The sequence below is a fragment of the Theropithecus gelada genome, chromosome 1 (genome assembly GCF_003255815.1).
Source record: "Theropithecus gelada isolate Dixy chromosome 1, Tgel_1.0, whole genome shotgun sequence".
Lineage (NCBI taxonomy): Eukaryota > Metazoa > Chordata > Mammalia > Primates > Cercopithecidae > Theropithecus > Theropithecus gelada.
This window is the reverse complement of record NC_037668.1, coordinates 52681455-52696719: the sequence shown is the minus strand read 5'-3', so window position 1 is coordinate 52696719 and position 15265 is coordinate 52681455. Positions and strand designations below refer to the sequence as shown.

Below are 15265 nucleotides of genomic sequence, written 5' to 3'. Positions count from 1 at the left end.
TCAAAAATGCCTCAAAAGACCAATCTTAGGTTCTACAATAACGACGTTACCTACAGGAGTAATTGGGGAAGTTACACATCCGATGTCCTCCGAAACAATGGCTGGTTATCGTTTACTACATTTTAGCAGAATTCGCCCTTCATATTCCTAACCTCCCGGTCTTTCATTAATTTCATAAAGACAGTTTCAGCCCCCGAACAAGGCGGGGGACTGTTTAAGGGAGGGACTATGCTCATCCTTGCTTAAAAGTTAAACTATAAATTCTCCCATGGTGAGCTTGGTTTATGCCCAGGAATGAGCGAAGACAGCCGCCCTGCGAGGCTAGAAGCAAGTTAGAGTGAGCCATGTTAGATTTCTCTCACTGTCTTTGAAAAGGCGGTTTCCAGGAACAGCGTTCAGAGTAGGGGAGTTTCTATTAGACTCCTTTTGGTCATTTTTTTCTAGTCCTCCGATTCTGAGCTCTTCCCAACCCTTTCCTTGGCGACTCAACTCCCGCTGTCCTTGCCCACGCGGCTTCTCGCGGCTGCGCGAGACCCTGCCCAATCCAAAACGTTTCACAGCCAAAAGGGTCCCAACTTCCGGAGGCCGCCCGGAAGGGGCGGGGCTTATGGTAGTTCATTTGTACGCATCGGCCCGGTTGTCTGAAGGCTGACGGAAGTGCTGTATGTTGTTGCCGGAAGTGGGAAGAGAGAAAGGTTGTGATGGCGGCTGTCGCTGCATCCGAGGTGAGTTCGAGCGACTCTACACCGGGGGTTTTGTTGGTGAGGGTTCCGGCGAGCGGCCTGGAGAGAGGTGGAGGCGAAGTCTAGTTTCGCTTCAGGGAGGCTCAGACACTGGGATCAAGTCGGCGGTGGAGGCCCTAGGCCCAGCCTGTGGGGACCGGCGGGGACTCGGCCTGGGCCGTCCTGGGAGAAGCCGAGCTGGCTCTGCCTGAAGCCAGTTCTCTTTGCCGCAGGTGCTGGTGGACAGCGCGGAAGAGGGGTCCCTCACTGCGGCGGCAGAGCTGGCCGCTCAGAAGCGCGAACAGAGACTGCGCAAATTCCGGGAGCTGCACCTGTTGCGGGTGAGTAGTCTTGGAAGCCGGCTCAGATCCGTCACCTGGCCAAGCCTTTGCGCTTTTGTAGAGGGGACGAGGAAGCCACACCACTGCGTCTGACAGACCAACAGAGCAGGATCATCTGAGAGGAAAGCTCTGTTCGGTGGTACTCAACCCTGGCAGCACATGGGGATCGTTATGAGAACTTTTGAAAATATACCTGTTCACTCTAGCCCCCCTCCTACCCACATCCAATTTAATGTATCTGGGTTAGGTTTGCGAGTCTCCATTACTAACAACCTCCCTGCTCTGTGATTCTAACAAATTCTTCATTTTACCTAGGGAAATATGTAGAGCTAGAGACAGGAAGAAACTTGTGTCAGTAAGAGACCTGGTTCACTTGATTTAAAAAATAATCTTCTATCAGAATCTGTTTGAAAAGGGAGAAAATAATCATCTGTCTCTAGGACTTCTGGGGGAAAAGAATAAAAAGAAAATTAAAAAAATAATGGGAAACCTTTGAAAGTCTACAGCGTGGTAGTTCAGCCAGTTGATAGGGAATCGGATGTCTTAAGTGCCCTGGAAGTGCAGAGGAGGAGAGATGAATGCAGTTTGTGGGTCTCCAGGGGGTGCCTCGTAATAGGTGACACCTAAACTACTGTTTGAAAGCCAGACAACTAAAGGAGTTAGAGAAAGAGAATCCAAGCAAAGGGAACAAATTCAAAGAAAATTTGTATTAGGGAGAAGAGTCCAGCAAATAGCTGGCTGCAGTTGGAGCAGAGAAAGAGAAAAGCAGCCCGTATTTCAGCATGGAGTGACCTGACAGGCCATGGGTTCACAAAACCCCAAAATCACTCTGACTTGTAGTGAGACAAAACAAAGAAGACTTCTTGAAGCACAAGAATGACCACATATTTCTTTATTCTGGCTAACACCAGTGATAGTTATTACCAAATACAGCATTAGTCTCCGTTACTTCTGCCTCCTATATAAAAATTTAAGATACCTAATTGTAGAAAGCCTGTGCTTTCTGACAGTACTCAATCCAGATCCTTAACCCTCCCCCCAGTCACCTGATACAAACCCAAATCCTGGAACGAGCCCCTCCTAACGCCCTTTCACTCAAATGCCCAGAGTTCCCCGTGGTTTGCTCTCTTCTTCTATGCAACAGACTCAACTTTGTTGACCATATGTGTGTTCTTGGTGTCTTTAATTGCAGGACTTTTCCAGAGCCAAGAATATACTAGGGATGGTTGTTGGGAGGAGTATCTCTCTTTGCCTAGGGAAAGTTAATCTAATAAACAATTAAAAGGACATGCTTAAATATTTAGAGTGTTGTGTAAGGAACACGTTTGGAAATTAGGAGGCAGGGCTTCATGGACAAACTGCCACCAGCTTATGACCTAAGAAATGTCTAACTTAAGTTTTCCTTAAGATGATATACTCATTTTGTTTTATACAATTAGGTTTATTTAAAAATAGACACCTCTCCCGGCTACCCCAAGCTTCAAAAAAAAAAAAAGACTCTTCAATGGTACTTCAAATTCCTTTCATTTTTCATTTGCCAATGTAAACTGAAAATATTTTTAAAAGGAGGGGAACTTGGAAAGCATTAGAGGCATTAAGATAGGTATTAAATCCTCTAACCCAAATTGAGGCATTTTTCTTGAATTAGGATTAAAAGATAATTGAGGCCCGGTGTGGTGGTGCATGCCTGTAGTCCCAGCACATTGGGAGGCTGAGGCGGGCAGATCATTTGAGGCCAGGAGTTCGAGACCAGCCTGGCCAAACTGCAAAACCTTGTTTCTACTAAAAATACAAAAAATAAGCCAGGCATTGTGGCACATGCTTGTAATCCCAGCTACTTGGGAGGCTGAGGCAGGAGAATTGTTTGAACCCTGGAGGCGAAAGTTGAAATGAACTGAGATGCTCCAGTATACTCCAGCTTGAGTGACAGAGGGAGATTCTGTCTCAAAAAAAAAAAAAAAAAAAAAAGTGTCTTTCACATCATGTGATGTAATTTTGTTTTTTGAGGTGTCTTGCTCTGTCACCCAGGCTGGAGTGCAGTGGTGCAATCTTGGCTCACTGCAACCTCTGCCTCCTGGGTTCAAGTGATTCTCCTACTTCAGCCTCCCGAGTAGCTGGGATTACAGGTGTGCGCCACCATGCCCGGCTAATTTTTGAATTTTAAGTAGAGACGGGGTTTCGCCATGTTGGCTAGCCTGGTCTTGAACTCCTGACCTCAGGTGATCCACCTGCCTCAGCCTCCCAAAGTGCTAGGATTACAGGCGTGAGCCACCGTGCCTGTCCGATTTAATATTAATGCCAAATAAAGTCTACTTAAGTGCCACTATAGTATGGTCCCCAATATTGCAAAACCTTGTTCTGATCCAATAAAAAGGGTCCACACAACTCAAGAGAGGCAAAGCTGATTTTAACCCCCAGGGCTCTGGAACAGCAAACCAGTGCAACTCAACACATTTTTCTTGATTACATAAAAATGTAGACCCTATTAGGCCATTCCCTGGCTTAAAATACTATGATGGCTGTCTGTTGCTTTTAGGATAAAATGGGGTCACCTTATTAATATGTCCTGCCTGACCCTCCTCAAAGAAGGCAAAATGTATCTGGATTTATTTTCATGTTTTAGCTGACAGACTTCTTGTGTTACGGTTTTAGAATGAAGCTCGTAAATTAAATCACCAGGAAGTTGTGGAAGAAGATAAAAGACTAAAATTACCTGCAAATTGGGAAGCCAAAAAAGCTCGTTTGGAGTGGGAACTACAGGAAGAAGAAAAGAAAAAGGTTAGGAACTGTTTTATCTTCATAAGTGATTTAGTCAATCATTCTGTTGTATCAAGACACTACAACATGGTGGTTGAATACACTGGCTCTTAGGCCAAGCTGCCAGAATTGAAATTCTGGTTCTGTTCAGTACCGACTGCGATACTTTGGGTGAGTTTATTTGACTTCTCTGTACCTCTGTTTTCTCATCAATAAAACAGGAACTGTAACAATAATTATTTGAGTTCATTATGAATTCAGTGAGTTAATGCATGTAAAACATTTAAAACAAGGTCTGACACCTGATTAACACTCAATAAGTATCATGTGCTCACTTATATACCATAGTGTATTCCCAAATTTCCTTTAAATACTATTACAGTGGCCGGGTGCCGTGGCTCATGCCTGTAATCCCAGCACTTTGGGAGGCTGAGGCAGGCAGATCACTTGAGGTCAGGAATTTGAGACCAGCCTGGCCAACATGACGAAACCCCATCTCTGCTAAAAATACAAAAATTAGCCGGTCATGGAGGCATGTGCCTGTAGTCCCAGCTAGTTGGGAGGCTGAGACATGAGAATCCCTTGAACCTGGGAGGTGGAGGTTGCAGTGAGCTGAGATCACACCACTGAGCTCCAGCCTGGGTGACAGAGCCAGTGAAACTCCAACTAAAAAAAATACTATTAAAATATTGGTTAATATTTATTGGATCTTTCTTGATGTAAAGTAGATGAAATTATTGCTTGTATCATAATTGTAGGTGTCAGCTTTTTTCTTCTTTTTAGGAATGTGCATCAAGAGGAGAAGACTATGAGAAAGTGAAGTTGCTGGAGATCAGTGCAGAAGATGCAGAAAAATGGGAGAGGAAAAAGAAGAGGAAAAACCCTGATCTGGGATTTTCAGGTCAGATTGACCTTTATTGAACTTTATTGACTGGGCTGTTAGTCATTTCCTTCATTGTTTCTGGTTTCAAGAAAGGATGTGCCTCTTGTGCTTCATGGGATATTCTTGATGAGGCCTAAAGACCAAGAAAAGTACAAATACGTCTCTTAGGACAGAAGTTAAAAAAAAGGCTGTGCTTCAGTTAGCTGGATTTTTAAATACTTGATGGTAAAATTTATCAAAGTCTGTTTGTCAGCATCTTCAGGATAGAAGCTATGCTTAGAATAGTGTTTTGGGCATATATTACTTCACACAGATTGAGTGTCCCTTGTCTGAAAATCTGAAATCCAAAATGTTGCAAAATCCAAAACTGTTTGAGTGCCAACATGATGCTGTGATGCTTAAAGGAAATGCTGATTGGAGCATTTCAGATTTTGAATTTAAGTATAATGCAGATATTCCAAAATCTGAAAAAAATCGGAAACACTTCCGATTCCAAGCATTTTGGATAAACGATACTTACCTGTGATAATTTAGATTTTTCTCTCAATAGGAAGGTCCAAACAAGGAAATATATTATCTCAGATTCTGATTTTATATTTTTAGATTATGCTGCTGCCCAGTTACGCCAGTATCATCGGTTGACCAAGCAGATCAAACCTGATATGGAAACATATGAGAGACTGAGAGAAAAACAGTGAGTCCTTTTTCATCCTGAGCTGATGTGGATATATTTGTGTGTTTGTGTTTGTATGTGTGTATGTATACATAAATAGAAACATACTTTAATGCTAAGGTATGGGTTATTAATAGCTGTCTAAGGGTGGTCTCTTGTTTTTTCTGGATTTTTTTTTTCCTTTGAGACGGAGTCTTGCTGTCTTGCCCACGCTGGAGTGCACTGAATGGTGCAGTCTCAACTCACTGCACCCTCTGCCTCCTGGGTTCAAGTGATTTTCCTGCCTTAGCCTCCCGAGTAGCTGGGATTACAGGTGCCCGCCACCATGCCCAACTAATTTTTATATTTTTAGCTGAGATGGGGTTTCACCATGTTGGCCAGGCTGGTCTTGAACTCCTGACCTCAAGTTATCTGTCCACCTTGGCCTCCCAAAGTGCTGGGATTACAGGTGTGAGCTACTGTGCCTGGCCCTTCCTTGCCTGGCCCTTCTGGTTTTTTAATTTAATTTTATTTTTTAAAGAGACAGTGTCTCGCTCTGTTGCCTAAGCTGGAGTGCATTGACACCATCATAATTCATTGTAACCTCAAACTTCGGCCTTAAGGGAGCCTCCCACATCAGCCTCCCCAGTAGCTAGGATTACAGGCATGTGCCACGATTCCTGGCTAATTAATTTTTTTGTAGAGACGGGATCTCACTGTGTTGCTCAGGCTGTCTCAAATTCCTGGCCTCAAGTGATCCGCTCTCTTTGGCCTCCCACAGGGTTGAGATTACAGGTGTGAGCCACTGTGCCAGGCCTAGTCTCTGTTTTGACAGCGCTGTTTATTGCTTACTTCACAGCAATTAAATTAATCACCTGTGTTTTGTTTTTTGTTTTTTTCTTAACTGGGCATTCTAAGACTGGTTGTTGATTGGTTAACACTCTGATTGTTGTAGTTACTGAGATATTATTTTAGGAGGCAGAATGCTTTAGTGCTGGGGTTGGTAAACTTTTTCTGTGAAGGACCAGATAGTAAATATTTTCAGCTTTGTGAGCCATATAATCTCTGTCACAGCTACTCAGCTGTGCTGCTGCAGTGCAAAAGCGGCTGCAGAGGATTCATAAATGAATCCTCTTTTCATAAACAGGTGGTGGGCTGCTGTAGTTCGGCAGTTTGCTTTAGTGGAAAAGGAAATAACCTCAGGATGGAGCTCTAATCCCAACTCTGTCCCTAGCACTTTGTGACATCTGATAAGTCCTGGAGCCTCTCTGCCTGTTGGCTCTTTGATCTGTAGAGTGAAGGTGTTGGAGGAGTTGATGACTTAGGTTCCTTTCAATTCTGTAATTTTTTATTTTTTATTTTTATTTTTATTTTTTTTGAGACAGAGTCTTGCTCTGTCGCCCAGGCTGGAGTGCAGTGGCACAATCTCGTCTCACTGCATGCTCCACCTCTCAGGTTCAAGTGATTCTCCTGCCAAGTAGCTGGGATTACAGGTGCCCACCAGCATGCCTGGCTAATTTTTTTATATTTTTAGTAGAGATGGGGTTTCACCATATTGGCCAGGCTGGTCTCGAACTCGTGACCTCAGGTGATGTGCCCACCTTAGCCTCCCAAAGTGCCTGGATTACTGGTATAAGCCACTGCACATGGCCCTATTTTTTTTTTTTTTTGAGATGGAGTCTTGCACTGTTGCCCAGGCTGGAGTGCAGTGGTGTGATCTCGGCTCACTGCAACCTCAGCCTCCCAGGTTCAAGCAATTCTCCTGTCTCAGCCTCCCAAGTAGCTGGGATTACAGGCACCCGCCACCACACCCAGCTAATTTTTGTATTTTTAGTAGAGACAGGATTTTGCCATCTTGGCTAGGCTGGTCTCAAACTCCTGACCTGGTGATCCACCTGCCTCAGCCTCCCAAAGTGCTGGGATTACAGGTGTGAGCCACCGTGCCCAGCCTCCACATGACCCTATTTTTATTCTTTTAATTACAAAAATTTTTTTTTTGAGACGGAGTCTCACTTTGTTGCCTAAGCTGGAGCACAGTGGGGCGATCTTGGGTCACTGCAGCCTCCACCTCCCGGGTTCAAGTACTTCTCCTGCCTCAGCCTCCCCGAGTAGCTGGGACTACAGGTGTGTGTCACCACGCCCAGCTAATTTTTATATTTTTAGTAGAGACAGGGCTTTGCTGTATTGGCCAGGCTGGTCTTGAACTCCTGACCTCAAACGATCCACCTGCCTTGGCCTCCCAAAGTGCTGAGATTACAGACGAGAGCCACTGCACCCAACCTGTATTTTTTTTAAAGAAAAAATTAAAGTAGGATCTCACAGTAAATACATGTGTATATTTTCTTTCTTATCGTGTATGGTAGTTTAGTTCGAAATTTGAAAATGGAGCATTTGCTGGGCGCAGTGGCTCAAGCTTGTAATGCCAGCACTTTGGGAGGCCGAGGTGGGCAGATCACAAGGTCAGGAGTTGTAATCCCAGCACTTAGGGAGGCCGAGGCAGGCGGATCACAAGGTCAGGAGTTCGAGACCAGCCTGGCCAATATGGTGAAACCCCGTCTCTACTAAAAATACAAAAATCAGCCGGGAGTGGTGGCGGATGCCTGTAGTCCCAGCTACTCGGGAGGCTGAGGCAGGAGAATCGCTTGAACCCAGGAGGCGGAGGTTGTAGTGGGCCGAGATTGGGCCACTGCACTCCAGCTTGGGAGACAGAGCGAGACTCCGTCTCAAAAAAAAAAAAAAAAAAAGAAAATGGAGCATTTATAGTGTTACCATAAGTTCATTTTGCTGTCTTTTCAGTGGAGAAGAGTTTTTCCCAACATCCAATAGTCTTCTTCATGGAACACATGTGCCTTCCACAGAGGAAATTGACAGGATGGTCATAGATCTGGAAAAACAGTAAGCATTCAGTAGAGCAGCCTGACGTCGTAAATACTTCATGACAAAATGCACTTGGAATATGCACCTAAATCTGATGTGCTTAGAATGAATTCACAAGATAGAAATTATACTTGCTAATTTTTGACCTGTCTATAGTGGTTTGGGGATGGATAGCAAGTATGGGTTGAATATGTCTGATTTGGAATGGAGATGCAGAATATTGATGAAATTGAATTGTTACTATTGAAGAGGAAAGGTGTAAAAAAATGATCCTTCTTTAAGTGTTTTACTTTAACAACCACTCCCCTGTTTGATTTGAAGAAGCAAGAATGTTGTAGTAAATGTTCTTCACTTAGGTTTGTGTTTCTTAATACTGATAGAGGTGACTATTAGGTAGAGCAGAATGAAAATATATTTTAAGAGTTAATACATGTAAAGTATTAAGAATAGTGTCCGGGCTGGGTGTGGTGGCTCCTGCCTATAATCCTAACACTTTGGGAGGCTGAGGCAGAAGGGTTGCTTGAGCCCAGAAGTTTGAGAACAGCCTGGGCAACATAGCGAAACCCTGTCTTTACAAAAAAAAAAAAAAAAAAAAAAAATACAAGAATTAGCTGGGCTTGGTGGTGTGTGCCTGTAGTCCCAGCTACTTGGGAGACTCAGTCAGGAGGATCACTTGAGTCCAAGAAGTGGAGGGTGCAGTGAACTGTGATTGCAGCACTGCACTCCAGCTTGGGCGACAGAGCGAGACCCTATCTCAGGAAAAAAAAAAAAGTGTCTGGCATATATTATGCCCTCAGTATTAGCTGTGGTTATTATTTAATATAATTTTTTTTTTTTTTTTGAGAGAGTCTCACTCTTGCCCAGGCTGGAGCGCAGTGTCATGATCTCGGCTCACCACAGCCTCTGCCTTCCGGGTTCAAGTGATTCTCTTGCCTCAGCCTCCTGAGTAACTGGGACCACAGGCGTGTGCCACCACTCCTGGCTAATTTTTGTATTTTTAGTAGAGACAGGGTTTTGCCATGTTGACCAGGTTGGTCTCAAACTCCTGGCCTCAGGTGATCCACCTGCCTTGGCCTCCCAAAGTGCTGGGGTTACAGGCATGAGCCACTGTGCCTGGCCTATTTAATATTGTTATAGTTATCTTCTTTTTTAGAAAATGTATTAAAATTTTTTTTTTTATAGTGATGGAGTCTCCCTATGTTGTCCAGGCCCTGGTCTGGAGCTCCTGGGCTTAAGTGATCCTCCCAGAGGACCTTTTGGGAGGCCTTGTCCTCCAAAAATAGTGGGATTACAGGCATGGGATTACAGCCGCCATGCCCAGCCAATAGTTATCTTCTTTTAAGTGGTTCTTCAGTACAGTCAAGTTCCCAACAAGGGATGATTGCTCTAGCATTCTGAAGATGAATTTGTTGTATTTACTGGATTTCACAGTTCATATTCTGAGTTGTGCCATTAATTCAGTTTCAACTTGAATGTGATGAAAACTGGCCTGGTTTCCTCCAGCCCTCACAATGTGTGCTAGTCTAAATGTAGATTTTATTCCTGTTTGGTCACATTTTATTAAGATCAAAAGAGAAGGCAATTTTGAATTTTGTAAATTTTCTTCTTTCTCCAGGATTGAAAAACGAGACAAATATAGCCGGAGACGTCCTTATAACGATGATGCAGATATCGACTACATTAATGAAAGGAATGCCAAATTCAACAAGAAAGCCGAAAGATTCTATGGGAAATACACAGCTGAAATTAAACAGAATTTGGAAAGAGGAACAGCTGTCTAATCCCTTCAAGAACTGTTTATAGAAGCTTGAGAATGGGGTAAAAATTTCTGCTAGCAAAATCAAGTTCTTTTTGAAATTTTATCAGTAATCCAGAATTTAGTAGTCTATGCCTTCTCACTCAGCATTTAGAAATAAAAATGTGATTTCTTAAACATATATCCTTTCATGTATATTTCCACATTTTTGTGTTTGGATATAAGATGTATTTCTTGTAGTGAAGTTGTTTTGTAATAATCTACTTTGTATACATTCTAATTATATTATTTTTCTATGTATTTTAAATGTATATGGCTGTTTAATCTTTGAAGCATTTTGGGCTTAAGATTGCCAGCAGCATACATCAGATGCAGTCATTGTTGCTATCATTGTGGAATTTGATAGAGTCTAGACTCAGGGGCCACTTGGGGTTATGGACTCCAAAGCCACGGACAGTGATGAGGAAGATGGCAGTGGCCACTGGAGGGCTGGAGCAGTCTCTCCTTATGGCGGCCTGTGACCGAGGTCAGGGAGGAGTGGAGCTATTCTCCCATGATACTGACCATGTGCAGTTCCCTTTTTAAAAAGCAATAAAATGCTTTGGATTAGAATTCCTAACATTTTAAATCTATTATTTAAAACAAATATTTGTATGTATACATTTGTTCATACACATACATGCTTCCATTCTACAAACACTGAAAGAACGTTTTATTATGGAAAATTCCATACACCCAATACCCTTGGTGAATCCCATATACCCAGTACCCTGTTCAACAATCATCAACTCATGGCCAGTCCTGCTTCATCTTTATTTCCATTTATTTTCTTCATGACTCTTATTTTGATGCAAATACTAGATGTATAATTTCATCTATAAATATTTTAGTATGTATCTCTGAAAGAGAAAAAACTTAAATGACCACAATACTATTATCACTGCAATAGATATATTTTTATAAAACTCCAAATAGAAAGATTGCTGTTTTTTCTATATGTTGAATTAAATGCTAAATATCTAATTGGGACATTTTAAATTCAAAGAAATCTGAAGCTCAGAAAATTTCAAATATTGGCCAGGTGCAGTGGCTCATGCCTGTAATCCCAGCGCTTTGGGAAGCTGAGGCAGGTGGATCACTTAAGATCAGGAGTTCGAGACCAGCCTGGCCAACATGGTGAAATCCCATCTCTACTAAAAATACAAAAATTAGCTGGGCGTGGTGGCAGGTGCCTGTAATCCCTGCACTTTGGGAGGCTGAGGCAGGAGAATTGCTTGAATCTGGGAGGCAGAGGTTGCAGTAAGCCGAGATCACGCCACTGTACTCCAGCCTGGGTAACAGAGCAAGACTCTGTCTCAAAAAAAATTCAAATACTTCAACTTTAGTGTTTAAAGACAGCATAACATATGATGCCACTGGTGATTAATTATTCTCTTTTTAAATTAACAGCACTTTAGAAAAAATTTCTGTTCTCCCTTTGTTTCCTCTCCTGGCATTTTTTTTTTTTTTTTCATATCCACCTGCAAAGTGAAAAAGGACATAACAGAAGGTTATTTATTTTCCTGTAGAGATGAGGTCTCACCATGTTGCCCAGGCTGGTCTCGAACTCTTGGGCTCGAGCTGTCTTCCTGCCTTGGCCTCCCCAAAGTGCTGGGATTACAGATGTGAGCCACTGAGCCCAGCTCCTCTCCTGCCATTTCTGTGTGCATTTAATCACAGATCTATCACAAAGCCTTGATGCCGCTGAAAATACTTTGACTATGTTTCAATCTTTTTATTCCCATTTCCACTACCTTACGTCGTCTTTGATCCTGCATATCACAATAGCCTTAAAAAATACCTTAAAAATATTGTTGAATAGAATATGGCAATGTATTTAAAGGAACAATTCACTGTGACTCAGCAGAGTTCGTTCTAAGAACGCAAGAGTAGTGTGTAGACTATGAGTTGCCTGGTTTAATTTGTTTTTGAGACAGTCTCGCACTGTTGCCCAGGCTGGAATGCAGTGGCATGATCTCAGTTCACTGCAACCTCCGCCTCCCAGGTTCAAGTGATTCTCCTGCCTCAGCCTCCTGAGCAGCTGGGACTACAGGCACGCGCCACCACGCCCGGCTAATTTTTGTATTTTTTTGGTAATTTTTGTATTTGTGCCTGGGGTTTCACCATGTTGGTCAGGCTGGTCTTAAACTCCTGACCTTGTGATCTGCCTGCCTCTGCCTAATTTAATTCTTTATTACCAACCAGCACCCAGATTTTTTTGTGAATTTGTTGTAATATTTCCAGGTAAACGCTTGGTTCCCCAGGTCGACTTACTATTACAGGTGGTCAGATGTTATAATTCTGGCTAATAGGACACAAGCTAAATTTATCTTGAGAAACCTTTTCTTTCCTGATGTGGGAAGAGGTGGCTACTTCTCCCTTTCTCCTTCCTCCTTGGATCACATCCAGGAAGCCTGGAGTTGTAGAAGCCCTTTTGTGTCATGAAGTAGCAAGCATGAGGACAAAAGTCAGCATGAAGAGGAGAGTGGAGCAGAGCTTGGTTTGCAGTGCTGAGCCTCTGCACCTAGATGCTCACTTCTTTTATACTTACTTGCTGTTGAATAAATTTATTAGGTTGGTGCAAAAGTAATTACGGTTTTTGCCATTACTTTTTTTTTTTTCTTGAGGTGGAGTCTCGCTGTGTCACCCAGGCTGGAGTGCAGTGGCACAATCTCGGCTCACTGCAACCTCCACCTCCCGGGTTCCAGTGATTCTCCTGTTTCAGCCTCCTAAGTAGCTGGGATTACAGGCATCCGCCACCACGCCTGGCTAATTTTTGTATTTTTAATAGGGATGGGATTTCGCCATGTTGACCAGGCCTGTCTCAAACGCCTGACCTCAGGTTGTCCGCCAGCCTCAGCCTCCCAAAGTGCTGGGATTACAGGCATGAGCCACCATGCCCAGCCTTTGCCTCTACTTTTAATAGCAGAAACTGCAATTATTTTTGTGCTAGCCTACCCAAGGATGGTTCAATTTCAGGGCAAATGTCAACAAATTAAATGTAAATGATAGCAAACAATAGTTTTTCTCCACTCTAGAAATAAGTACCTAGAAATGGAGAAGGGGGGGAAATAAATAGTGCACTTATAATAGCAACAAAAATGATATTCAGGCACAAATTTAATGAGAAAGCGCAGGATCTATGTAAAGAAGATTATAAAATCTGATTGAGTAAACAAGGCCGGGCACAGTGGCTCACACCTGTAATCCCAGCACGTTGGGAGGCTGACGCGGGTGGATGACCTGAGGTCAGGAGTTTGAGACTAGCCTGGCCAACATGGTGAAACCCTGTATCTACTGAAAATACAAAAATTATCCAGGTGTGGTGACACGCGCCTGTAATCCCAGCTACTCGGGAGCCTGAAGCAGGAGAATCGCTTGAACCCGGAAGGCAGAGGTTGCAGTGAGTTGAGATTGCACCACTGCACTCCAGCCTGGGTGACAGAGTGAGACTCGGTCTCAACAGCAACAACAAAAACAGAGTAAATAGGAGACTTCTGCATCAAACCAAGATGGACTAACAGAGAATGGGTTTACCTTCCCAGTGGAACAACCAAAAAAACAAAAAACAAAAAAACAAAAAAGGATGGCATATATGAAACAGCAGTTTTCAAGATACCGGAAATGAGACATGGAAGAAGAGTGACACCCGGGGGAAAGCCAGCTGTGATCACACCAGCTTGCTGTCTTTGGAGAACTTTTAGGCTGTGGTGTGTGGAGAGAACCCAGAGGAGCCCAGTAGACACCCTTAGTTAAGAGCTAGAGCTGAAAGTCTAGAGGAACCAAGGCAAGAGCTCGCAGTACAGAGCACTGGGGAGAAGAGAGCTACAGGGATGTCTTTAGAGGGTCCCCTCAAATACCAGGCAGCGTACTGATCAGCATGGGTATGCAAGGAACTCCGAAAGGCGAGGGAAAGAACCACCTGAAAGGATTAGAGGGGATAGTACCTGGCACTCATGGCCAGGAATAGTGCTTTCCCCACCAGCCAGAATGGAAAAGTTCACAATTCACGGGGCATTGGGTAGAATACTGAGAAGGTTCTTGCCTCAGCAGTGGAAAATAATTAGCCCTAGGCTAAACACTGCTTGAGACTTGCCCAAAAAATCTTCAAAGACCTGAAAGAATCCAACTGTTTGCAAATAATTTAGCTGCATTCCAGAACAAAGACCAAGAATAATTATAAAGAAACACAGAAACCTTCAGTACCCAAGAACGTCACATTCACAATGCCCAGCATCTCATAAGAGAAAAAGGAAAATAGGACCCATAAGGTGAAGAAAAATCAATCCATCTAACCAAGAACTGACACAAATGTTAGAAGCAAGGAAATTAAAAGTTATCACTGTACTCCATATGATCGAAAAGTTAAAAAGAGACACGGGATACAAAAAAGACCCACACTGAGATTCTAGACATGAACACCACAATTTCTGAGATAGGAAATGTACAGCATGGATTTGACTGCAGATGACATATCACAGAAGAGATTAACGAAGATATAGCACAGAAACCATCCTACGTGAAGCACAGAGAGTAAAAAGAATGAACAAATAGAAACAAAGCCTCCGTGAATCGTGGGATTCTGTACATGTGATCTGGAGTTCCTCAAAGGTAGGAGGGCAGACGCTGCTCCCCGTGGAAGGCTCTGGATCTCAAATCTGATCACTGTTCAAATATGAGCAAATATGAGAGGTATACAAAAGATACGTTAGCACCAAGTTGAGGCTTTCTCCTGGGCACTGAATGGGCAAGAGTGAGGAAGAACTGCAAAGGGCCTACTCAGGTGTGCCTACCTGTGAGACACATCTAACCCTTTGGAAAATGCTGTGCCCACAGAATGGAGAGCTTTTATTTCAGTCCTTCCTAACCTATCCATGGGACTGACAAAATTGGGCACCTACACAAGGAAACAAGGCCTATTTGCAGCGAGGCACAGGAGAGTGGTGGAAATGGAAATGGGGGTATTCTCTCTCTCTCTCGGTGGATGTGGCTGGGGACAGGGACGATGTTAGGCCACCCTTGACTCTCACCTGACTGCTGCTGGGTCCTCGTCAGCCATTGCTTATTCCAAGGGAAGAAGGGCGGCTCTGTTCGCCCTCAACTGCAACAGTCCCAGCTAATTCTGCTCTTCTCATGGTGCTCCCCTCTGCCCTGCTCCTGCCCATCAGGGCAGGGTTGCCTCCCCATGGACCCTTTTTCTCCAAGGTGTGACATCTTGGTGAAGATGCCTTCCTCATT

General features: G+C 43.5%; 1 protein-coding gene across 2 annotated transcripts; it reads left to right on the top strand.

Annotated features, from left to right (window-relative positions):
* Nucleotides 1-648: 648 nt before the first annotated feature.
* SYF2 (SYF2 pre-mRNA splicing factor) lies at nt 649-10607 on the top strand. 2 transcript variants are annotated; one of them, XM_025355983.1, is made up of 7 exons: nt 649-725; nt 956-1063; nt 3716-3841; nt 4604-4721; nt 5307-5397; nt 8152-8250; nt 9848-10607. In XM_025355983.1, exons 1-7 carry the CDS (start codon nt 702-704, stop codon nt 10011-10013), a joined length of 732 nt encoding a protein of 243 aa, XP_025211768.1. In that variant the 5' UTR covers nt 649-701; the 3' UTR covers nt 10014-10607. The 2 variants fall into 2 exon arrangements, with proteins under 2 accessions (XP_025211768.1, XP_025211779.1); XM_025355994.1 differs by lacking the exon at nt 3716-3841.
* Nucleotides 10608-15265: the final 4658 nt, after the last annotated feature.

Bases quoted from the DNA above. Each gene is read 5' to 3' on its own strand.
- SYF2 (XM_025355983.1), top strand. From the start codon at position 702: ATGGCGGCTGTCGCTGCATCCGAG. The intron at 1,064-3,715 runs GTGAGTAGTCTT...TTACGGTTTTAG, and splicing joins GGGAGCTGCACCTGTTGCGG to AATGAAGCTCGTAAATTAAA. The intron at 4,722-5,306 runs GTCAGATTGACC...TTATATTTTTAG, and splicing joins CCCTGATCTGGGATTTTCAG to ATTATGCTGCTGCCCAGTTA.